We start from the raw sequence: 23,749 nt of genomic DNA, 5'->3' as shown, positions 1-23,749 counted from the left end.
CCTTGGCATCATTTTCAAAAGTTACTTTTCCTCCCTTATAGTCCTTGATATTTACAAAAAGACTTTTGTCACCCGTATGTGCCTTGAACATCTACTATCAACATGCCAAAAATTTATGCTTGTGGATTTAAGATACACCTACAAAAGGGAGTCAAATTCACTTAATTTTAGGTACCCAAACAAGGTTGAGTCCTTTGGGGTTAGCATTGAAAAATTCATTCATGAAAAGATGTATTTTCCTTATTTTGCATTTCACATTGATGTGTCCAGTTCTTATGCAATAATGGCAAGTGTACTTAGAATTCTTAATAGGATTTGAATTGGTTTTCTTAGCTACTTTTGCTTGAGGTTTGGACTTCATACGATTACCATCACACATGCATGAACAAGGTTTACCAATATTTGTGTTCTTATACATGAATGCATGTTTTGTTTCTATTGGCTTAGCCTTGGGAACATGTGTACCTTTTTCTTTTTTTGAATATGAGGTTCAATGTATGTATTGCTCTTTGAAACTCCATTTGAGTTTCTTTCAAATGCTTGTGGTTGAGTGGCTTTAACAAAGATTGTATTGTGAGATGAGGATGATGAAGCTCCTTTAAACCCAAGTCCATGTCTCACAAGTGGAGGTCTTTAAGATACGACTAGGGTCTCAAGAGACTCTTTCCCTTTATGAAATTTAGAATTTGAGTTTCTCAGTTCTTCAACTTCATTTTCCAAAGAGATGTTTTCTTTAAAAAGCTTTTCTTTTGAAACATCATCCAATGATTTTCTTAGGTTATCATTGGAGATTTTTAAGGAGGCAATTTCCTTCTTTGAAATTTTAAGGTCTTCCTCCAAGCAAGAACATTTATTTTTGTAAGAGTTTAATTTTGAGGCATTTTTATAAGAGCTTATCCTTATCCTTATCATCAACAAATCATCACCAAAAGAATGAGAAGATGAATTACATGAATGAGAAGTGGAACATACCTCTTGGGAGTCTTTCATATTTGCCATGAAGAAAAGATTTGCCTCCTCTTCTCTTTCACTCTCATTGTTGGAGGATGGAGATGCATTACTCTAAGTAGCCTTAAACTCTTTTTCTTCTCTATATATTCCTTCTTCCTCTTTAAGTACTTGGGACAATCCAATTTGGTATGCCATTGCTTCTAATATTCGTAGCAAGTGACTTCCTCCTTCTTGTCCTTACTTGTTCTTGATTTGGAGAAGGTCTTTTTGCTTCTGAATGGTTTGTTGCTTCTTCTTCGTTTGGCCTCAAGTATCCCCTTGACATGCTTGGTGACGAGTGCCACATCATCACTCTCATTTAGAGCTTCCCCTTGTTCTTCATCATCACTTAGAACATCAATTGCATCTTGAGCTCTAATGCTAGCTTTGAGGGCTAGGGCTTTCTTCTTCCCACAATCTCTATCTATCTCATCCCTCACAAGAGACATCTCATGAGTTAGATGCTTACCTATAAGAACATTCATAGGAATCTTCTCTAGGTCTTCATTTGATTCTTCAATGCTAGCCACTATAGTACCATATTTATCCAAAGGAAGGTCCTAAGGATTTTGTTATTGATGACCACTAGCTCATAGTGCTTTCCAACCTTTCTCATGTTGTTGATGATGGTGAGAAGTCTATTTATCATGTCGATAACAGACTCATTAGGCTTCATCTTGAACATCTCGTACTCGATGATGTACATTTGGATCTTCCTTGATTTTACTTGTTTCGTGTCCTCATGATAGTTCTTTAAGGTAGTCCAAATTTGATGAGCCATAGTGTAATGTTGCACTCTCCCACACTCTTCTCTAGAGAGACAACTCACATGCATAACCATTGCTTGCTTGTTCTTCTTGTGGGTATGAACCCGTTCTTCTCTAAAAAGAATTCTTTCTTCGCCATTCTTTATTTTGGTGGGAGCTTTCTATTCCTTCACCATATAATCCCACACTTTAACACCATAGGAATCCAAATAAATTTTCATATGAAATTTTTAAAAAGCATAGTCGGATCCGTCAAAGAATGACTTGAGGTGTTGGGCTCCTTCATTGGTTGCCATGATCTTTGCACTCGCAATTAAGCTTGATAAAAGTAACTTTACTCTGATACCACTTGTTGTCTCTTGAAATCAAGAAGAGAGAGATTGAATTGGTGACCTTAAATTGCAAAAATAAAAGACTTTAGGTAAAAAAGAAAGAAATTAAGATAAAATTAAGGAGATCAAGAGTTAGAGAAGATAACAACAAGAATTTATAGTGGTTCAAGAACAAACCTCCTTACGTCCACTCTTCAATATCACACTTGAGTATTTCACTATAACTACTAAGATTACAACCTTTGGATTTTTCAAGTTTACCCAACAACTTGGTGTTTTCAAGACTCACACTAAATCTATTCCCTTAGTGTATCAAACTCTCACTAAGTCCTTTAATCCTTGAGTATTAATGGTTACTCAAGAACTAATTTCTTATGTTTTCAATACCTAAGCTCACACAACAACCCTTTTAAGTTTTAGTTTAATAAATGTTTCAACTTAATACACTTCACAAAGAAGGAAAATCAATATAGAAAGTTAAGAAATAAACTTGCAAGAGTTTTGTATATCTAATTTATACACTTAGTTATAGAGTCTTTAAGAAGGGTATTTATAAACATATCAATTTCTTGGAGATATAAAGATTTAAAAATATATTTTATGTTGCTTTCCATTTATCTCTTTTCAAATCTAATGAGGGAAAGATGTATTCACAAATTTTTATTTCTCTTTGGTTTGCTCTCATTTCCTTTTTTCCTTCTTTTCCCATCTTATATATTTCTAAATATAAATTAAGTGCTTAGCTATTACCTCAATATAGAATTTTTTAAGAACCTAAATACAAAAAATATTCAATAGAAATTTTTAGTTTAATGTTTTAAATAGTTTCCAATTTAATTAAACTTTTTTAATTAGGCTCATATTATATTAATAAATCTACCAAAATAATAATAATTGTATAAAATTTTAATTTTATGTGATAAAGTATGTTTTTAAATGTTGTTTTAACGGGGTATATGATAATGATAATAATTTAATAGATAGTATAATTGATAATATGTTATATATAAAAAAAGATTAATTTATTAAATTATTAAATATATTATATAAATCAAAATTAAAAATATAATTTATATACTTTTTTAAGGTTAAAAATTATCATTTAATTAGATAATAACTTATTTATTAGCATATAAACTATATTATAATACTATTAATCTAATAACACAATAAAATAAAATTTATACATCATGAAATTTTATAAAAAAATTTATACCATTTATGTTGAAAATATATTATGTCTTAATTTATATATATATATACACACGTGCATGTGTATATTTAAAAAGAAAACCTATATACAATTGGCTTTTTTTTATTTAATATATTTAATGGATACAAAATTATTGAAAAACTTATTATAAAGTTTATATGAATTATATACATAAATTTAAAATCAATAAATTATTATATAGAATTAAAAAAATTTAAAAATACAAACTAAATATATATTTTCAACCCAATAAGTAATCGAAAAATATTTTTAAAAATAAATTAAAAAGATATTTATTTTAAAATTCTGAAATAGCTAAACACAATTGTTAAAAAGTATATAGTTTAATGTATAGTTTAAGATTTAATTTATAATTAGCGGTATATTTTAAAAAGATTAAAAGGAAGCAAATGGGCCGCCACTAAATTCATATTGGGCTAATGACAAGACCATTGGAAAAGAAAGCAAGAAGCCCTAATCTTAATGGAGGGAAAATAGAAGAAACAGAGAAAAACAACAGAGCTTTATCTTTGGGTTTTATGTCTAGTATATTTTTGGCTCGCTCAAACAAACAGCAGAAGCAGCAGCGGTAGTACTAGTAGATGGCGCTTCTTCTGAAACCCCGTAATCTCAATCTCCCTCTTCCTTGTCTTCTTCGACTGCTAATGGCCTCTCGTTACTCTCCTTCTTCTCTTCACTGTCAGTCCTTTTCTTCTCTTTCCCGTCCTCTGGTTTCCTTCAAGCCCAGGTTGTTTCCTTTTTTTTTTTTTTCTTTTTTCTTTCTCTTAATAGAAAATGAAAGAAAAAACAAAGCTTTGATAAGCAGCATAACTTAATAATTTTTTTTTCTCATTTGTGTGTTTGTGTGTCTGTGGCTATGTATGTACGTATAACAGGGTGAGTTTTCAGTGGAGAGCGGTTACGAGTCGAGTTACAGTCCAAAATGCAGGTTCAGCTAGGGCATTCATGTCATCCAGCACAGCGACAGAGCCATTTCAAGAAAGCGCTAGCTCGAAGGCTTATGGTTCCGATCAAATTCAGGTAAAAAATTTTATTGCATCTTTTGTCCCTTATGAAATGAGCTGCAAATTTAGTGGCTTATTTATTAGAACACCTGAGCTTAGCAGCCTGTTATTATACAAGCCATTCTATTCTAAAACTTGGAAATGTTTTAAATTAAATTTTCTATGCGTATTAGTAGGTAAGAATACTACATAAAGCTTCAAGTCAAAATCAATTTCTTAGTAAAATTTATATATGAACTAGCCTGCTTGCCAATGAAAGAGCCAACTTACAAGACAAAATGAGTCGAGCTTGTTGAAGCTTGGGTTATTTATTGAATGAGCTGAAAGTTGAGCTTGAGTTTGCCTCATTAACTTTGATGAAATGAGCTCAATCAACCATTTATTGGGTTGGATTTTGAGTTGCCCACAAGCTGTGTGGCTTGCTTGAAAACCTAGGTATTGTAGTACATTGTGCTGTTGGGATTTAGAGAGTCCTCTTCAATTGCAGTTCTTGTAATTATTGGAGGTAGTTATCACTATTTGAAATAGTTCATTCTGTTTTGAATTTTGACATATATACTTTTTTAGGGAGCTTGTGTTCACTCTCTCTTTCTCTTGCTATTTCATCTAATTATTGTTAAGCTGAGATTTAGGTGCTGAAAGGCTTAGAACCTGTTAGGAAAAGGCCAGGGATGTACATTGGAAGTACTGGACCTCGTGGTTTGCACCATTTGGTAATTTCTTTTCTACTTGTCTCTTTCTAGATGGTATTTTCTCTTCAATGTTTATAATTGGTAGATTTAGAATCAAGGTTTTGTGCTTGTTGCCTTTGCTTTTTTCTCTTAGGTTTATGAAATACTGGATAATGCAATTGATGAGGCACAAGCGGGATATGCTTCAAGAGTAGATGTTATTTTGCATTCTGATAATTCTGTTAGCATCAGTGACAATGGGCGTGGGGTATGGTTGCTTTTTATCATTTCAAGCAGATGTATAGTATTTCACTTTGGTCCTTTCTCTAGTCCTAACTTGCTTTATATCACTTGCAATCTATATAACATTAAATTATTTCATATATTGGAAAAATTAAAGTCAAGGCTTATGCTGATAGGATGAAATCTTCGAGGCTGAACTTCATTGTGAACCTCTACATTGTATTCCTATAATCATTTGATGCACATTGTGGTGAAATAGTTGGTATATATATTGCACTCTAAACTACAACTTAAACAAGTGAAGTACGAGAAACTAGCACAATTCTTTTTTTATACATGGACCCAAAAGTGCCACATAATTATGTGATAAAAAGTCTTAATTCTTTCTCTTTTAATGTGATATATGTCTTCATTTCTTTTTATGCCTTCTAGTTAATATAACTAATTGCTTAAGAACCTTGGATAATGATACTAACTTTGTTTTTGTTTTATTTTATTTGTGGTTACTTTTATGCTCACATGCTTCTTTGTTTTTATCTTCATACAGATTCCAACTGACTTGCATCCAGTGACAAAGAAATCTGCCTTGGAGACTGTATTAACGGTATTGCTGCACACTGACTATTTTCATAGTAGTTATACTTGTGGAGGTTAGCTTAGTGTCTACTATGTGCTACTCAAGTCTTGATTAACCATTCAAAATTAAATGACAATTCTTAAATTATTAACTACATGAATAAGACTTATGGAAAGCAGTTTTAATGCTTAAGCTTTTTGTGGACATATAAAAGAATTCTTTTATTTTCTCTCTTTTATTTTTTAAATACGGAGGTTTGGTTCTCTTTCATATCTTTAAGACTTACATTGTCGAAAAATTGCTAAAATAACAGTTAATATTTGAATTATTGAAAGTGCTCAACTGGAAATTAATACATCATCGTAAGTATGTAGCAGTCACTTGATTCATTGGCAACATCATAATCTTGGAATACATTAGTAATAAATTAGTTTAGGCCATTAAGGTGTAATTGTTCACACTCCGAATTTCTTAAATATGCTCCATTTTTTATTTTTCTTTCTACCTTTAATTAAATTAGACCGTTACCCTTGCATCTATTTTAGACAATGATATTAAAGGAACCGAAATCAGATTGTGGGACACAGTCTGATCCTAGTTGCGAGGTCCTAGGATCATTGTCAGGTCTATCTTATGTACAACCATACCTCGGCAAAACTCATCACCATTCACAACCATCATGGAACTTGCCCCCATTTTTCGAGCATTATATCACCTAAAAAATCTACAATTATCATAATCACCTAGCTCTCATCAAGGTTAGATACATATGGTCAAGATTCTTCCTTGATTCCATATACTTGAAATATTACCACCAAATGTGCCAAACCTCAAGAAAATTCCAAATACTAGATTCAGTTAAACATATTTTAGAATTCTAGATTTATTGGTTGAATCTAGAAAGAGAATAAATGAAATATTGAAATCATGAAGGATAGAGACTTATAAATATAATGAATAAGCACACAGGAAAGGAAGTAAATGACAAAAAGAATCACTAGTTTTTAAATAGTCTTCACTGCATAGAATTAGAACTTACAGAAACAAGAGAAAATACATAAATATATAAACGTAGCCTTAATTAGCTTCTACAAACAAATGGGTTGTGGGTTCCTTAATAAAATTAAAAAAAAAGAAAAAAAGAAACTGCATTGATGCCAAATGTAGCCTGAATTAGTTTGTACTAACATGTTATATTCTTTTACCATTCTCAGTTTTTTTTTTTTCATCATATTATCACTTTAATAGTTTAAAACTCATCACTTTTTGTTGCGCAGGTCTTACATGCTGGTGGAAAATTTGGTGGTTCTAACAGTGGTTATAGTGTCTCTGGTGGATTACATGGTGTGGGTTTGTCTGTTGTTAATGCCTTGTCTGAGGTGTGCATTGTATTTCATCTTATCTATATTTTTTTTCTCTATATACTTGAGAGTTTTATTAGTTTAGTTAATTTTTTTTTTCTGTTTTCCTTCATCGTCTTATATAATTCATAAGTTAAAAGTTCCCATGAGCTTTGAATCAAATTCTAATGCCCTTAACTTGTTTTGTTCTCCCCTTAGTTACTTTTAATGCTTCATGCTATAACTCGTAACCAGCCCTAAGCAGATTTATTGAAAAGAAACAAAAAGTTATATGGTGTTTAAACAGTTGTAAAAGTGAAGTTTTATCCTTATCAAGTTTATATCCAACTGTTCATTTTACATTGGATGACTTGAATTACGGCCACTCTGGGGGTAATAGCAAATGGATAATAACATTGTAATAGACTAACATTCATGTGCTGGTAATAATTATTCATGAAAAATTCTTTTTTGTTTGAAGTTCTTTCGCTTTGCTTTATCTTAATTCCATGCATTTCATTAATCCTGACTCTATATTGGTTCACAGGGACTAGAAGTTACTGTTTGGCGTGATGGAATGGAGTATAGACAAAGATATTCTCGTGGCAATCCTGTGACCATACTTATGTGTCATTCACTCGCAGTTGAATCCAGGGATCGTCAAGGAACATGTGTCAGATTTTGGCCTGACAAAGAAGGTTAACCTTTTTGAGCCTTGTACATATCTGATGATTGTTAATTTATATTCATTCCCTGACTCAATGATAATCTACGTCTTTATTTTGTTTTCTAACTTTTAAACGTGTCTGTAGTATTCACTACTGCAATTGAGTTTGATTACAACACTATAGCTGGAAGAGTTAGGGAGCTTGCATTTTTAAATCCAAAGGTAAATCCACAGCTTTTAATCTTTCTTCTTCTTTTACTCACTACTAACTAAAAACGAACTAGCAGTCTATTGTCATCTTGTCATGTGGTTGGCAGGGTTTATTAATTTGAAGCTATTTGTTTCTTCCTGCAGCTTACTATCACTCTAAAAAAAGAAGATAATGATCCAGAGAAGAACCAATATGATGAATATTTCTATGCCGGGGGGTTGATTGAGTATGTGAAGTGGCTAAATACTGACAAGGTATTATTACTTTTGAGACTTTTTCCTTATTTATTCTAATTGTCATATTCTTGATATCTTCTCTTTCATTAAGCTACCAAATTTTTTGCCTTTTAAGATCTTGGCATGGTAAAAGTGATGCCATGCTTGAGGGGATAAGATTTTGGACTGCAGATGTCAATTTTTGGTTTTACGGTTTTGTTATATGGCTGACTGCATTTATGTTCTAGGCCAATATGAGTTGATAACTGGGGCGTTGAATTTGATTGATAGCTACAGGTATAGGAGAAAGGCCATAGTCCTTGTGAAGATTGAACAACTAATTTGCTTGTCTGTCACCATAGGAAGTATACAGTGAAACCTAATATACGATGAATCCCAATGCAGATCCTATCCTAGTCAAGGTGGGAGCATATATGGTTCTTTTCTTCATTTTGTTTGATTTAGAGTTCTCTTTCCAATATAAGATATAATTACAGAAAATAAAGAAAAAAACCAGACCTGCGGGTTGTTTCAGATTAGCACTGTATGTACAGATGTCAAATTGTCACTTCATTATGTTTGGTTTAAATGAATTCTATAAAATTTTATGGAATTCATTTGCAACTTTAAAATTTATGTGTTTGGTTGGAATGAAAGTTCATTTAGAATTCTATGTAATTAAATTTGTGAAATTAGTTATATAATTAAATTCTAACAAAATAGATAGAATTTTCAAATCAACTCCATATTTCATAAGATCAAAATACTCCATTCAACTTTACCATTTCATTACTCTTTTTCATATCTTTTCTCTATAAATTTTTTTTGTTGTACTTTATTTCCAACTCAATATTCATTCCATTTGAAATGAATTCCATAGTTATTATCTAATACATCAAACATAAAAGTCTATTGGCAAATGAATTCCATTTAAATTCATTTGCAAATGAAATGAATTCCTTAAATGGATTTTAACCAAATAGTAGAACTTCATGTTCCCTGATAAAAGTTTTAACATGGTGAAATATATGCTTCTTAATATGTGACTAAGAAAGGATGAATATATTTATTGAACTTATTGACAGATCATAACATTTAGTTAAGGTGCAGCTTTTCTGTGCCTTGTCTTCTCTATGATAATGGTTGATAAACTTTCAGTCTCACTTAATCATGGATATTTATGATGTGATCAGGTTATTTTGGTGCAATATATACTATGCTGCATTTGATCGTTATATTTTCCATAAATGTCCGGACGTATAATTATGTGTCAATAATGACCTTTATATATGAAGCTCTGAATCAATCATATACTTTTCCAGCCACTTGCATGCTTTAGTTTGTCTCATTGTGATAAAGAGATTTTTTCACAGGTTGACAGCTAACAATTCCTATATTTCTTAATTATCACTTAAGTGGTTCAGATTTACATCTCTTTTTACTTTGTCCTCTTGTGATCCTTTTTTCCTTTATTTTTGTTGCATATTTTCTAAATATGTTGAGTTATGAAACATGATTATATTCTAAGCTGATATATTTGCTTTTAAGGACTTCTGAATTGACAAATGTGTAGGTTAGATTTCTACGATAGGATTTATGATGCATGAATTGCATGGATGTTTGCAATTTATAATTATTATCTAAGGTGAGTAAAAACATAATAGCTTATATTTACGGGGCGACAAATATGGAATTTAAATTCAGCATACAAAATATAATTGCTTATTATAGAATTTGATGTACTGATCTGTCTAGAATGAAGTATAACCAATTCTATGAGGCACTATCATGTATTAATTGCTAATAGTTGCAGTTTTAGATTTTTTATAATCCTTGAGAATGATAGTTCTGTCATGAGTTTGATAGCTTAAACCTCACAAGTAGGCAGCTTAACACCATTTAGATATGGGCCAGCACAAAAAATATATTTTCTTGCCTTGCTGTATTTTTTTCCTGATTCTAGTCTGTATATTGTTTTGAGTGGTGACTTTTGTTGTTTCATTCAGAAACCGCTTCATGATGTTGTGGGTTTTGGAAAAGAAATAGATGGGATCACAATTGATATGGCTCTTCAATGGTAAACTATTATCTATTATTTCAAGTTGCAACTTCTTTTGTTAAATTAATGAGCACACTGTCTAGGGAGGCAACTGAGTTGAGCTGCTAGGAGCTAGGCTAGTTAACAGCTCATTTATTAAGCTAAAGAATGAGCTTGAGTTTGAATTTGAAGCTTATGTAGTAACTGAACTGAGCTTGAGCTTATTGATAGTTGACTCGTTTAAGCTCCAAACCATCTTGTTCAAAGGCTCGTGATATAGTATAGTTGGAGGCTCATATACTAGTTTGTTTATAGGATCATGAACTAGCTTATTTATGAACATTTGAAAGGATGAGGGACATTGCCCTCTTATAAAATACGGTACTTCTCACCTCACCTCATATACAAATGATATCTAATGGGCTTTGAGGTTCATATGAGAAATACCTTAAGTGGTTCATGAGTTATCTTAAGTTAAAATTAAAAATTGACTGGTTTCTACTTGGTAAATAGTTTGTGTATTATTGTTTTGGCTTTGTAATTCATGGCAAGTCAAGCTCGAGCTTGACTCATTTGTTATAGTCAATGGGCTCAATGTGAGGCAATGTTGACTGAAGCGCGAGTCCAATGGAATTTGAATGATCTGAGCTCAAGATCTAATTTCAGAGCTAGAGTCAAGCTCGAGTCCAGTATGAGTTTTAACCAGCTGAGCCAAGCATTTTAAATCTTAAATCGGCTTGACCCATTGGCAGCCTTAGCATTGTGCAATCTTTTGTTTGAAATTCTAAGTGAGATTAATATTCAGTTGGTAATCATATTTTCAACAGCCCACATTATTTAAATATGTTTATTCATTCTTTACTAGGTGCTCCGATGCATACTCAGATACAATACTGGGCTATGCAAATAGCATACGCACTATTGATGGTGGCACACATATAGATGGTTTCAAGGCTTCGTTAACCAGAACTCTCAATAGTCTTGGGAAGAAATCAAAGATCATCAAGGTCCGTGCAATTATGCATAAGTCTCAGGCTTTCCTCTATTCCTCTTGTAATTCCGCATCCATGTTTCAGTTGCTTTACTTTCCTCTTTGTACAGGAGCTTCTGTCCTTATTGCTTCCTTCTCATTTGAAGTATATTTTTCCCTTGAATTCAGTGTCTATGCCTGTCTAGAATTGAGTGCTACACTTATCTTCTAGTCCATTTACATAATTTTCTTGAATGACTCCGTCAAATGCTTCCATTTCTTCCTGCTACACCCCATACGCCTCTCTTGATCCTCCCCCTAAGGATTCCTCTAGTCTCTCTCTTTCTCCCTAGACTCTCCATCCTACCAAATATTTTTACACTTTCTTTTGCTATTGCTGCATGCATGCATAGAGTTCCATGATTTAACCTATCACACTATTATTTACTTGTATAGATCCAAAATGGTGGTCTTGGAAAGTATTCTAGTATACATTGAACCAAAAAAGTTGTGATTGATTTTCAATCAAGATTTAAGAGGGTTGTTAAGGGTTGAGTTCAATTGAAGTAGCTATGTTTATTCTTTTAAGCATCTTTAGTTACTTTCAGGAAAAGGATATTAATCTAAGTGGTGAACATGTAAGAGAGGGCTTAACGTGCATCGTATCAGTTAAAGTTCCAAGTCCAGAGTTTGAAGGACAAACAAAGGTACTGCCTGTCAATCATATGTTTCTAAGAGCAATATGTTTTAGGCAACTTAACGTTGGTTTTAATGCAGTCTTTGTTGCTAATATTGTGCATCTTGGACATTGTATATGTCATTGAAAGACAAGGTTAGGAAATCCGGAGGTGAGAAAAGTGGTGGACCAATCTGTGCAAGAGTATCTTACTGAATATCTGGAGTTGCATCCAGATGTTCTTGATTCAATCCTGTCAAAGTCTCTAAATGCTCTTAAGGTATCCTTCTTCTGTATTTTCTTTCTTTTTTCTTTTTATTCTTTTTCCTGTGATCCAACCACAGTTCCTCTTAATCAATCTACCCCAGTAATTCTGACATGTCGGCCATAAGCCTTACCTTTATTGTTATTGTTTCCATATCTAGGCAGCTTTGGCAGCAAAGAAGGCAAGGGAATTGGTGAGACAAAAAAGTGTTTTAAGAACATCATCACTACCAGGGAAACTGGCTGATTGCTCATCTACAAATCCTGAAGAATCTGGTTGCTGTTTTATTTCAAATTTAATATGAAAGTATAGTTTGTTTGCTTCATTAAAATTATTACTTCAGTATGTGATCTTCTGATCTTTATCATGCAGAAATTTTTATAGTTGAAGGAGATTCAGCTGGCGGAAGTGCCAAACAAGGCCGTGATAGGCGCTTTCAGGTATTGAGCAGATATATTGCAGCTACATGCTATACCATTAATTAACATTGGAATGGTTCACTAGTTCGTACTGAAAATTGTTTGTGTTAAAATCTGCCGAACAACTGCGGGAATCTTTTTTATTTACTTGTTTATTTCTTTTTTTCAGAAACTTTTCAATAACTAGGAAACTGCTAGAAAACTTATTACCAAAGAAAAGTAAACCTCTTTCTTTTTTCTTTTTAAATTGAGTTTCTATTTTCTTTTTAATTAATTTCTCAAGCCTTCCATTGATATTCAGAAATATGAAATACCAAGTTTCCTGAACATTAATAGAAACATGCATACATCAATTTTTCAACTATAGAATTTTCTAGTTTTTAGTTCTGGTTTATTTTTCTATGAAGACAAAATGTAGAATTAGCTTTTGCTGAGGTAAAAACGTGTTAATACAGCAAGAACACTTTTTTTTCAAGAGTTCTATCTGGCTTATTAATATTTTCTTGATTTTAAAAACTTTAATCTAATCCTCTACCAGATGCATGCTGTTGTACAATTTTGTGATTGTTATAGGCCCTCTTCTGAGTTCTTTGTGCATTAACTTGTGGGGTGCACCAAAATTACATTGAATATGATATGATATACTATCAATCCAGGTCGACTTGTAATAAAATGTATTTGTAAGTCACTATTTGTGATTATGAGCTTGGTCTTCCTGACTGATGTTCTGTCATAAATTATTATGGTGGCCATAGCATTGATAACTGGAACATGGTGGTGCAGGCTATTCTCCCTTTGAGAGGTAAAATTTTAAATATAGAAAGAAAAGATGAGGCAGCAATGTACAAGAACGAAGAAATTCAAAATCTTATACTTGGCCTTGGACTTGGAGTAAAGGTTTTCCATTTGTACTTTTTTCTTTTATTTGTTTTCCTTATGCCCATATATCTGTAACCCTCAAAATAGCAGTAAATCTTTTTCTTTCTTAAAGTAAAATTTCTTGTCTTTTTTTTTTTAATTTTCTTTTGTGTGACATATTCATGGTTACAGGGAGAGGATTTTAAAAAGGAGGCTCTACGTTATCATAAGATCATCATTTTAACAGATGCTGATGTGGATGGAGCTCACATCCGAACTCTTCTACTTACTTTCTTCTTTAGATATCAGGTTGCTAATGTATTTAGTTGTTAAAAAAGAAAGATATTAGTCGAAAAAGCAATGGTGAAACAATTAATTTTCATACTCATGGTAAAATTCAAAGATTTTATAGTGATGAATTGTTCTTTCTTGTAGAAAGCCTTATTTGAGGAAGGTTGCATTTATGTTGGTGTTCCCCCTCTTTACAAGGTTTTTTTAACCTATTATGAACTTAGATGCTGTTAAATATTCCAAATAAGATCTATGAAATTCACTTATCTTTTTGCTTTTTATTTGTTGATCCTTTGAAAACCCAGGTGGAAAGAGGAAAGCAAGTATACTATTGCTATGATGAGGCAGAGCTCAAAAAACTTAGGAGCTCATTCCCTCAAAATGCATCATACAACATACAAAGGTTCAAAGGTGAGACCTGAATCATAATTTTAGGTCCCTGGTTATTGATATTCTCAGGTGAATGCATAGTGAAAACAAGTGCTTGTCTGCTGCTTATTGTTTACACCTGTGAACTTTGTGTTCGCCATTTATAATTTGTGATTATTGTTAACTGACTTGATCTGATGATGCTGAGTTTTATTCACAGCCTGTTTAGACATTATACTTCTTGGACTGAAATAGGTCCTGGGTGCTTTATTATTTTCTGTTCTCTCATTGCATTTAGCTTTACTCCAATTTTAATGCTGTACCAGTTCAAATTCATCTGGATAAGTGCTGTGTTAATTAAAAGTGTACGCTTCGGAGAAGGCATTTAAATGTAGGGTGGCACCATTTATACTGCATTCATTTTCTTGTGAATTAGATCAACAGAACCACTGTTGCATGTCAACTTTCACATTTGAACAATAAAGGTGCTCAATTTAGCATTTTGGAAGGACCTAATTCTTCTTATGCAAAGATGACTAACCTTGTGTTTCAGTTTTAAACAATATATTCGCGTATTATTTTAATCATTTTTTAGTTTTTGTAACCTTTCCCTACTTTCTGTCCTCATTTCCACCCATTCCAAATAAAAGTAAAGAAAGTGAAATAATTTTTCATTTTCTTTTCCCTTTCTTTCTCTATGGTAGTTTTTCAAAACATAGGATAAAATTCTCTCTTTTTTTCTTTTTTAAGTAAGTCTTTTGCACATAGACACATACAAATTGACCTTATTAAACTTTTTGATTCTATTGTTTCCAATTTCATGATCAACGTAGGCAAAAGGAAAGAATGCGAAGTTATTGGTACATTTTAGTAAGCTTTGATGAAAGGCACTAGGTATTCCTTTTTTTCTTAAAAAAAAAATGTCGTTTTCCTTGAAAAAGAAAAATGAGAAGGGAATGTAAAATTGTAGTGATTTAACAAATCACTTTGATTGTTGATTTAATCATCACTGAGTTGGCAATAATGGAATTGCAGGGTCATGATACATTTTGAAGTTTAATTTGTTTTTACTGTTTGTATGTTATATATATGTGTGATTGTTTTCTTAACCTAGTTCAGAAGATAATGAAAGTGCAGGGCAAATATTTATTATAGGAGTGCAGCTAGCACCAACCTTCAATGGAAATTCCCATGATACATTTTTGTGTTTTGTTGGGTTCCCCAAGTGGAAGTTTTTATTGATCTGAAATATGAAATAGCCTTTTTGGCCCATGTTATGAGATAAAAGGTGTATGTTTGATTTATGGATGCATATCTTGCTGTTCATCCATTTTAATGGCTTTCGTTGCACTTTCCAAACAACTTCAAACTGAACAGTTGTGTCTTGGATGTTTGATGGGAATAGTCAACCGTTATAGGTGCATTCATTTAGTTCCTATAAAATTTCTTTTTCTAATTGCCAATGGGAATTCAATCAAATTTATAGCTTTGTTTAGCCTCCAATCTCCATAAATTGTACAGAGGGATCTTCCTTCCTTCTTCGTGTTTCATGCTACTGAGTTTAATCAAATATGAAATGTTGTCATTGTATAGCTTTTTATTCAGGAAAAATATTTGTTGAGGTCTCTTTCTGTTGATGTGCAATTGTCCTTGAGCATATGCACGCATGCAATCTTTAGCTTGTGATTGAATTTTGTATCTCATGCATTTTGAATAATTACAGGCTTAGGAGAAATGATGCCTTTGCAACTATGGGAAACAACAATGGATCCAGAACAAAGGCTGCTCAAACAGTTAGTGGTTGAGGATGCAGCAGAGGCCAATGTTGTCTTTTCTTCCCTTATGGGCGCTCGGGTAAGTATATCAATCATGGTGGTGGTTCTCCAGTTTCCAACTTGGCATCTAGCTTGCTAGCATTCCAATATATGTGTCTTGGTCTAATTCGTGCATTCTGGTTTCAGGTGGATGTTCGGAAGGAACTCATTCAGAGTTCTGCACGTGCGGTCAACATTGATCTGCTAGACATCTGATAGCACCATTTGAAAATTTTCAAGTCATGCTGTATACTGTAACACCAGATCAACACTTGTTTAGATATTAGGTTGCTGCATTGGTAAAGCAGAGGCTTTTGAATTTTGCTCGAGTGAACATCTAATGACCTGAGCTGATGGATGCTTTGGTGAACGCATCCAGTATACCTCTCTTTGCAGTAATCAATGCATATGTTATGGCTTAGGGGTGTAGAAAGGCGGAGCGATTGATTGGTGGTAGATGTGTCGGATAAATTTGTATAAATCCTGTACTTCACATATACTTATCTGTTCAATTAATACCATTTTTGGAGCAATCTCTGTACCCTGTTGTCCTGTAATTTGATTGTTAAGACTATTGTTTGCCTAAAATAGTCATCTGGCATTGATATTTTCTGATGTACAGTTCTAGAACATCTTAATAGTAGGGTTAAATTACAAACACTTGAAAGTAGAGGGTTCATTAAGAATTTTTGCTGCTCTGACCATGCAAAGAGCAAAATGGTCTTGCTAATGAAATCCTGGCGCTTGCTTTGTGAATTCTCAGGGTTTTGGTTACGAGTGCCATGGGTGCTATGGACCAACTTGGAATTTGGGTTGAGCTCTGAGCTCATAAATTGCTAGGAAAATAAGTCCACGGCCTCCTTGAGCCTTTTCCGTGGGTTTGACAATCTATCGGCACGCTCTTGCATGTAGTTATGTCTTGACCTTGTCCTCTAAGTCATAACAGCTGCACTCGTTCCATAGAGTTGGGTCCTAACAACTTTAATTAAATTTTTCGTTCATGAGTCGGCTATAAAGCCGCTTAAAATTTCGTCAATTTTCTCAGATTTTGCTGTCATGATCTACTGAAATTAAGTTATTTGTCGTTGTGATTCGTCCCTTCCCTCTTTCCATATGTAAAATTAAATTAATTTATTCTAAAAATGATTGCATCTGAAGAATCTAAGGGTCTATTTACTTATATAAAATTATGTTAAGTTTTTAAGAAATTATGTCAGTTTTTCTTAAAAGAAATTTCAAATAAAAATTTCAAATAGAACTCTATATTTACTTATTGCTATTTTTTTAAAATGAAAATAGAAAGCACTTTTTTTATGTTTTTAAAATTATAAAATAAATTTAACGTTTTTATATTTTTCTTTATATAAAAAGTCACTTATTTTAAAATAAAAAATAAAGAATTCTCACTTATTTATTCAAAGTCTACTATTTATATTTAAAATATTATTCAAATAATAATTTTCTTATAAAGTAAACACATTTTACAAATTATTATCCTTAAGAACTAGGAAATGAAAATGAATTTTCTTTATAAATAAACAAACTCTAACGCTCGTATATTAAATTATTTCTGAACGCCTAACTGCTTATGTGTTATATAAATGCATTTACTATATCAGAAAAGCTTATACATCTCAATGCATGATTTTTCAAATATTCTATTTATTTTTTATTTTTTGTTATTTTGTCAAATGACTTTTAACCCTTCCATAAATTTGTAATATTTCATCATCTTTATAAAATATTCATTTTAATCCTTTCAATTGTTTTTAATATTTCATAATTTTAGAAAGTATCATTTTGGCACCTCTAAAATCAAATACAATTATTAATTAAATGTAATTTTTAATATATTTCATGGTTAACTAATTAATTTGTTATTTTATATATATATATATATATATATATATATATATATATATATATATATTTATCTATTTATTTATTTTAATGTCAATTACATTATTTTGCACAAAACAGAACAATATTATCCCTGTCTTTGAAGTGGTCTTCGATGCCAAGCCATAGGAAAAGATCTAGAGTAACTAATGTTGATTGAAGAAGATTGGGAGGACTTCCAAACTTGAGTCAGAAAGCTAGAAGGTCTTGTCTAGATTTTGAGCTTTAGTATTGAGCTTGTTTTAATCCTTTTCAGTTGTAGTTCCCTTGGTAGTTTATGAACTATTGCATTTTTATAGTTTGATCTCTTATTTCCTGTGAAATTCAAATTGGAAGAAATGGCTTAAAATGGACAAACATGTAAGCTCTTTGCTTGATTAGGGAACAATATGTTGTATGTTTTGACCAAGGGAGGAATTAGGACTTCAAATTCTTACTTGATCATGTAAATAGGTTGATGTTGATCACTTTGTACACCCTCTATATGTGTCCATACAAGCAACCTTAAGTTTTTGATCTTGAAAACAATTATGAAGAGAGGGGAAAGGTAAAGAAAAAGTGCTAGCATCAAGCAACACAAAATTTCTGAGTATTTATATTAATAAGGGAAATGCCAATTTGCATTTCTATCAATTGATGGGTAATTAATTCAGATTTTAATTTTTTGGTCAGTTTACCAAGTAATTAAACAATAACATTAATTCAACCCAATCAAAGAATTTACTTAATAAGAAAAATTCAATTTGATTCTTAAATTACGTACTAAAAATCAAATTATATAAAAATAAATTTTTATTGAATTAAAGTCATATAATTTCATTTTAACATAATTTACTCATATTATTTAACAAAATAGTTAGATAATATTTTTAATTGATAGTTTCAAATTTAATACTTTTAATTTCAACTAATAGTTTCATCTCTTTAAATTTTTATTGGAGTCAAAAAATATCGTAATATTATTTTATATTCTATATAAGTTACAAATTTTATGTAATATGTGACTTTTTTCATTTTAAATATTTATAATTTTTTGATAATAATTTTTATCAATGCATATCAATTATAATAATTTATAAATATTTAAGAAATTAAAGAATACCTTTCAAATAAGTTTTGGCTATATTAAATTAAAAAAAAGCATGACCCTATACGACTTTTGTAGTATTATTTAATATTAATTTTAATTAAAATATTATTTAATTATTTTTATAAGATAATAAAAATAAATCATGTTGAAATTAAATAATTTATTCTAACTCAATATAAAATTATTTGTATAAAATTTAATATTTAGTATGAAGTTCAAGGACCAAATAAATTTTTTTGTATTGTTGAGTCTTCTAAATGGGTTGAATTGACCACTTTTGCTAAATTGCTAGATATATTAGCCATAAAATTAAAATATGAGCTAATTATCTATTAACTCCAAATTTAGGGGGCAAATTAGCATTTTAACCTATAATTAATTAATTAATGAGACTAACAAAATTCCATTCACAATTAAAAATCAAGCAAGAAAAGAAAGTTAAGTACTTGAGGATAAAAAGTAGAAAGACACTCAATTTATAGAGGTTTAACTCTTTTAGCCTACGTCCTCTCCTCAATCGCAATTGAGAGTGTGAATCCATTAACAATCCACTTTAGATGTAGGTTAAAACTTTGTGTTTTTCAAGCTTACATACAACTTATACCTAAATATTTTTCTTAAATGGCTAACACTTAAACCCACAATCTAAAATGCTTAGTTGTAAGAGCAATTAATTCTCTATCCACTCACCCAAACTCACTTTTGAGCTTTGAATATAAGAATTAAATCACTCAACTATCCAAGAATCAAGCTTAAACTTTATACTTATTTACAAGAGTAGAAAAGAAACTTTTTTATGGTTGTTAAGAGTAATTACACTTTGAGGCTCATAAATACTACTCTATATTAACCCTAGAACAGTTAAAGAAGATGTTTATATACTCCAAGAAAAAATATAGTCATTGGAGCATCATAGAAAGTGTAAGTAGCCATTCAACCATCATAATAAATGTAGCTTCACGAGGTGTAGCCCTAACGCCAAACTAGAATTCAAAAATCTAGGAATTCATCCTGCCGTAAATTATTGTTCACAACTGGGAATCTTGGTCTTCACAGGCGTGAACAGGGAGTCACACTCGTGAAGCTTAATCTTCACGGTTGGAAAGGGAAGGCGTGGAGTCTTGTGTGCTTTATCTTTCAAAAAACTCAAAAGGGACTTTTCACGGGTGTGAGACTTATGTCAAGTTCACGACTGGGACTGGAACCCATGAAGTCTTCTACCCAACTTTCGCTTATTTCTGAGTTAGCATCTTCACAAGTGGAAAATTTGAGTCATGAGTGTGAGTGACCATTCTAGGAAGAATAGTTCACGGGCGTGACATTGCCCTATTTTTCCTTTTCTTGAAATTTGATGAAGTTGTCTCTAGAGCATGCAAGAAAGTACTTGTTGTTTACTGTGAAATTAAATAAGAATGATGTAAATATCACTTACCTCTTGATGATCTCATGAGTTTGTTGACTTGACACTAGATCACACACAATTTAGAATGTATGTATAGTTCATAATCCAAATACTTAAGTTCTATATTGCTGGAAAAAATTCAGAGAGAATTCTTTTCTCTTGTATTAATATATATGGAAGTTATACATATTAAGTTAACTTCCTATTATTTATTTTTATATTGGTAACCTTCCTAACAGTTACTAACACATAATAATTATCTAAAAAATCAAATATAATTAATAAAATTAACAACATTAATTATCATTAATGATAAGTAAGTTAAACGAGTTCGGGTCCACCCATCATGGGCGACCCGATCCAAATTCCAACATTTCCCACTCGCATATGATGGGTAGACCCCCCGTTGTGAGGCTCCCTGAATTTTAAACAATATATAAACTTTTATACTAGTAAATGGGTCGTGAGACCTAGCGAGCATACCTGCCCTTGGGAGGTTATGGTTATGCATCTGATAGAAATAACATAGTAGCTTCAACCCTATATAAAAGTAATTAAACAATTAATTAGTTATTCTCACGATGCCCTAGACTTTATCCGATTAAGATATTTTATCATCTCTTAATCCCTGAAAGAGCATGTTTAATATATATATCAATTTCATATTTTTATAATCGAGTCATTTTTTTTATTAAGTGACAAGATTGGCTAGCCAATGAATATACTCGACAAGGTCTTCCTTTTTCACTCGAGATTTGCAATTCATACTTAGCTGCTTTTCTAGACACGTTCCAATTGTCAAATCATCCATAACCATAGGTAAAATGCTAAGACAATAAAACACTAAGTATAGAATACAAATATCATTAAGAAATATAAAGGTGCGCATGTGACGATACTTATTATCCTCAAGGTCTTATAAAGTGGAGATGCAAGGAATTATTCTCCCACTACCTTCTTGGTTGAATAAGCACACATGGTATGAATCACGTTTATGGTATTTTTTTTATTTCTATGATGTTTTTTAAAATAGTATACAGATCTAAGTTCAGTCACTACTTAATTGCCTAACTTGAATTCTCCAAGTTTTTATTTTTAGCAGGTTAAAACTGAGAATTCAAATCTGGCTTTCATAGGTTATTTGGATGTGGGCAAATCCAAATCAAATGTATTCATAGATACTATCTCATATTATTTTCTTTTAAGACGAAAATTCTAACGTAATGTCACATTTCTTCTCCCAAATCAGTGGCGAAGGCGATTATTCGTGTGAGCGAGTCAATTTAAAACTTAAGTTACATCCTTTTGTTGAGCTTTTAATAAAGTAGCACATGATGTATATATGCTACTGAAATGAATATAAAATATTAATGAACATAATAATAATTTTTATTTATTTAAAATAGTATAATATAAGCTCAATAATTTTTGACGATCAATTATTTAATTTTTATGAAATCCAAGAGAATTTACATATGCAAGAAAGACATCTCGTGGTATTAGCTTAGTAAAGGGATCAATCACCATTTGATGTTTAGAAATATATTGTACTGCTACTTCTTATTTAGCAATAATGTCTTTAACATAGTTATACTTGGTATCAATGTGTTTGGTTCTACTATGTTATTTAGTGTCTTTTGTGAAAATAATTGTTGCTTGATCATCACAATAAACTGTAATGGCTCCATCATAATCATTTTAAAAACTCAAATTTTTAAAGCATCTTCTCAACCAAACTGCTTCTTGCACAACAGCTAAACATGCAATGAATTCAACTTCTATATTCGACAACACTATGTTAGTCTATTTCTTACTACTCTAAGAAATATCGCCTTTATTTAATAAGAAAGCATAACAAGAGGTTGATTTTTTTTATCAAGATCTCCTCCCTAATCAATGTTAGAATACCTAATTAGATACAGTTATGACCCTTGATAACACAAACAATAATCCATAGTGCCTTTAAGATATCTCAATATCTTGTTTACAACATCCCAATGCTCTCAATCGAAATTTGATTAATACCGATTAACTAGTCCAACAATGAAACATATATCCGGTTAAGTGCACATCATGGCATACATAAGACTTCATACAACACCAGCATATGGTATATTAGAAATTTTCTTTTGTTCTTGTGGATTTGTAGGACACATATTAAGATTCAAAACCTCACCTTTTGACATAAGAGTATCCATGGGCTTGAAACTATTCATATGGAAGTGTTCTAGGATTCTTTTGGATATAATTCTCTTATAACAAAGAAAACTTTTTTTTTGAAAGTTTTCTTTTAATTTGAACTCCCAATGTGTAGTCAGCCTCACTTATATCTTTCATGTCAAAATATACAGATAACCACCTTTTGATATCCATAACACACTCCTTGTCATTTCCAGCTATTAAAATATTACCAACATAAAGAGATAGAATTGTAAATCTGTCATTTAGTCTCTTGACATAAACACAGTGGTCCTCGTCAATCATCTTAAAGTCATAAGTCAAAATGACTTTGTGAAATATGAGGTATTAACTCTTGATGACTGTTTTAGGTCATATATTGATCTTTGGAGCTTGTAAGCCTTATGCTTTTGACCTTTAACAACAAAACCTATAGGTTGTGCAAGTAAATTTCTTCATCTAACTCTCCATTGGAAAAAACTGTTTTTATATCCATTTGATGCAAGTTTAAATTTAAATGTGTACAATAGCTAAATTACTCGAATGGAGAAAAATGACAACTGGTGAAAAGGTTTCCTCATAATTTATACCTTCTTGTTAAGTATATCCTTTCGCCATTAGGCGAGCTCTATATCTATCAATAAAATGATCTGCCTTATATTTATCTTAATAATCTATTTATTTCCAATGGCTTTACATTTTGTTGGTAAGTAAACTAAGTTTCAAACTTGATTGATTTTCATAGATTCCATTACTTCTTCTAATGCAACTTTCCATTTTTCTTTTATAGGAAATTCAAATGCTTCTTTAATCATTCTAGGTTCTTTATCATCATGAGGAGTGTCAATGTAGGCCTCGTTTTCTATTTGAAAATCTCCATGCGTACTCCTTCATAATTTTCTTCACCAATTAAAATTAGCTCAGACTCAACCTAAACTCTCATACTAATTTGAGATGGGTGAAATAGTTCTGGTGCATTCCTACTATCAAGAATAGGGCTAGGTTCCTCTTCTTGAGGGACAATTCCTTGTTGAATTGTACTAGCTTCTCCTTATTCTTCCATCTCATATAGATGAAAGTCCTTAATCACATCTTCCTTTTTAGGAAAATTGTCCTCTAGAAAAGTGACATATCGTGACTTAATTTCTATAAACCTTCCATTAGAATCCTCGCTAATAAATACATATAACCTTTTGAGTTTTCATAGTATCTTATAAAGATAAAAGTTT

General features: G+C 31.5%; 1 protein-coding gene across 1 annotated transcript; it reads left to right on the top strand.

Moving 5' to 3' along the window:
* Window positions 1–3,795: 3,795 nt before the first annotated feature.
* LOC8273877 (DNA gyrase subunit B, chloroplastic/mitochondrial) lies at window positions 3,796–16,484 on the top strand. The gene is made up of 21 exons (XM_002522118.3): window positions 3,796–4,050; window positions 4,199–4,343; window positions 4,960–5,040; window positions 5,153–5,266; window positions 5,789–5,845; window positions 7,096–7,197; window positions 7,706–7,856; window positions 7,971–8,047; window positions 8,180–8,290; window positions 10,258–10,328; window positions 11,155–11,296; window positions 11,868–11,966; window positions 12,087–12,215; window positions 12,361–12,475; window positions 12,573–12,640; window positions 13,403–13,516; window positions 13,670–13,786; window positions 13,913–13,966; window positions 14,074–14,179; window positions 15,861–15,991; window positions 16,099–16,484. The coding sequence occupies exons 1-21, from the start codon at window positions 3,905–3,907 to the stop codon at window positions 16,165–16,167; spliced, it is 2,199 nt and encodes a 732-aa protein (XP_002522164.1). The 5' UTR covers window positions 3,796–3,904; the 3' UTR covers window positions 16,168–16,484.
* Window positions 16,485–23,749: the final 7,265 nt, after the last annotated feature.

The sequence above is a fragment of the Ricinus communis genome, chromosome 10, assembly GCF_019578655.1.
Source record: "Ricinus communis isolate WT05 ecotype wild-type chromosome 10, ASM1957865v1, whole genome shotgun sequence".
NCBI classification, from domain to species: domain Eukaryota; kingdom Viridiplantae; phylum Streptophyta; class Magnoliopsida; order Malpighiales; family Euphorbiaceae; genus Ricinus; species Ricinus communis.
Note: the sequence above shows the minus strand (reverse complement) of the source record. Positions and strands in the feature narration are given on the sequence as shown.

Coding starts and splice junctions, on each gene's coding strand:
- LOC8273877 (XM_002522118.3), top strand. CDS start 3,905: ATGGCGCTTCTTCTGAAACCCCGTAATCTCAATCTCCCTCTTCCTTGT. Junction 7,198..7,705: donor TTGTTAATGCCTTGTCTGAG/GTGTGCATTGTA, acceptor ATTGGTTCACAG/GGACTAGAAGTTACTGTTTG. Junction 15,992..16,098: donor CTTCCCTTATGGGCGCTCGG/GTAAGTATATCA, acceptor TTCTGGTTTCAG/GTGGATGTTCGGAAGGAACT.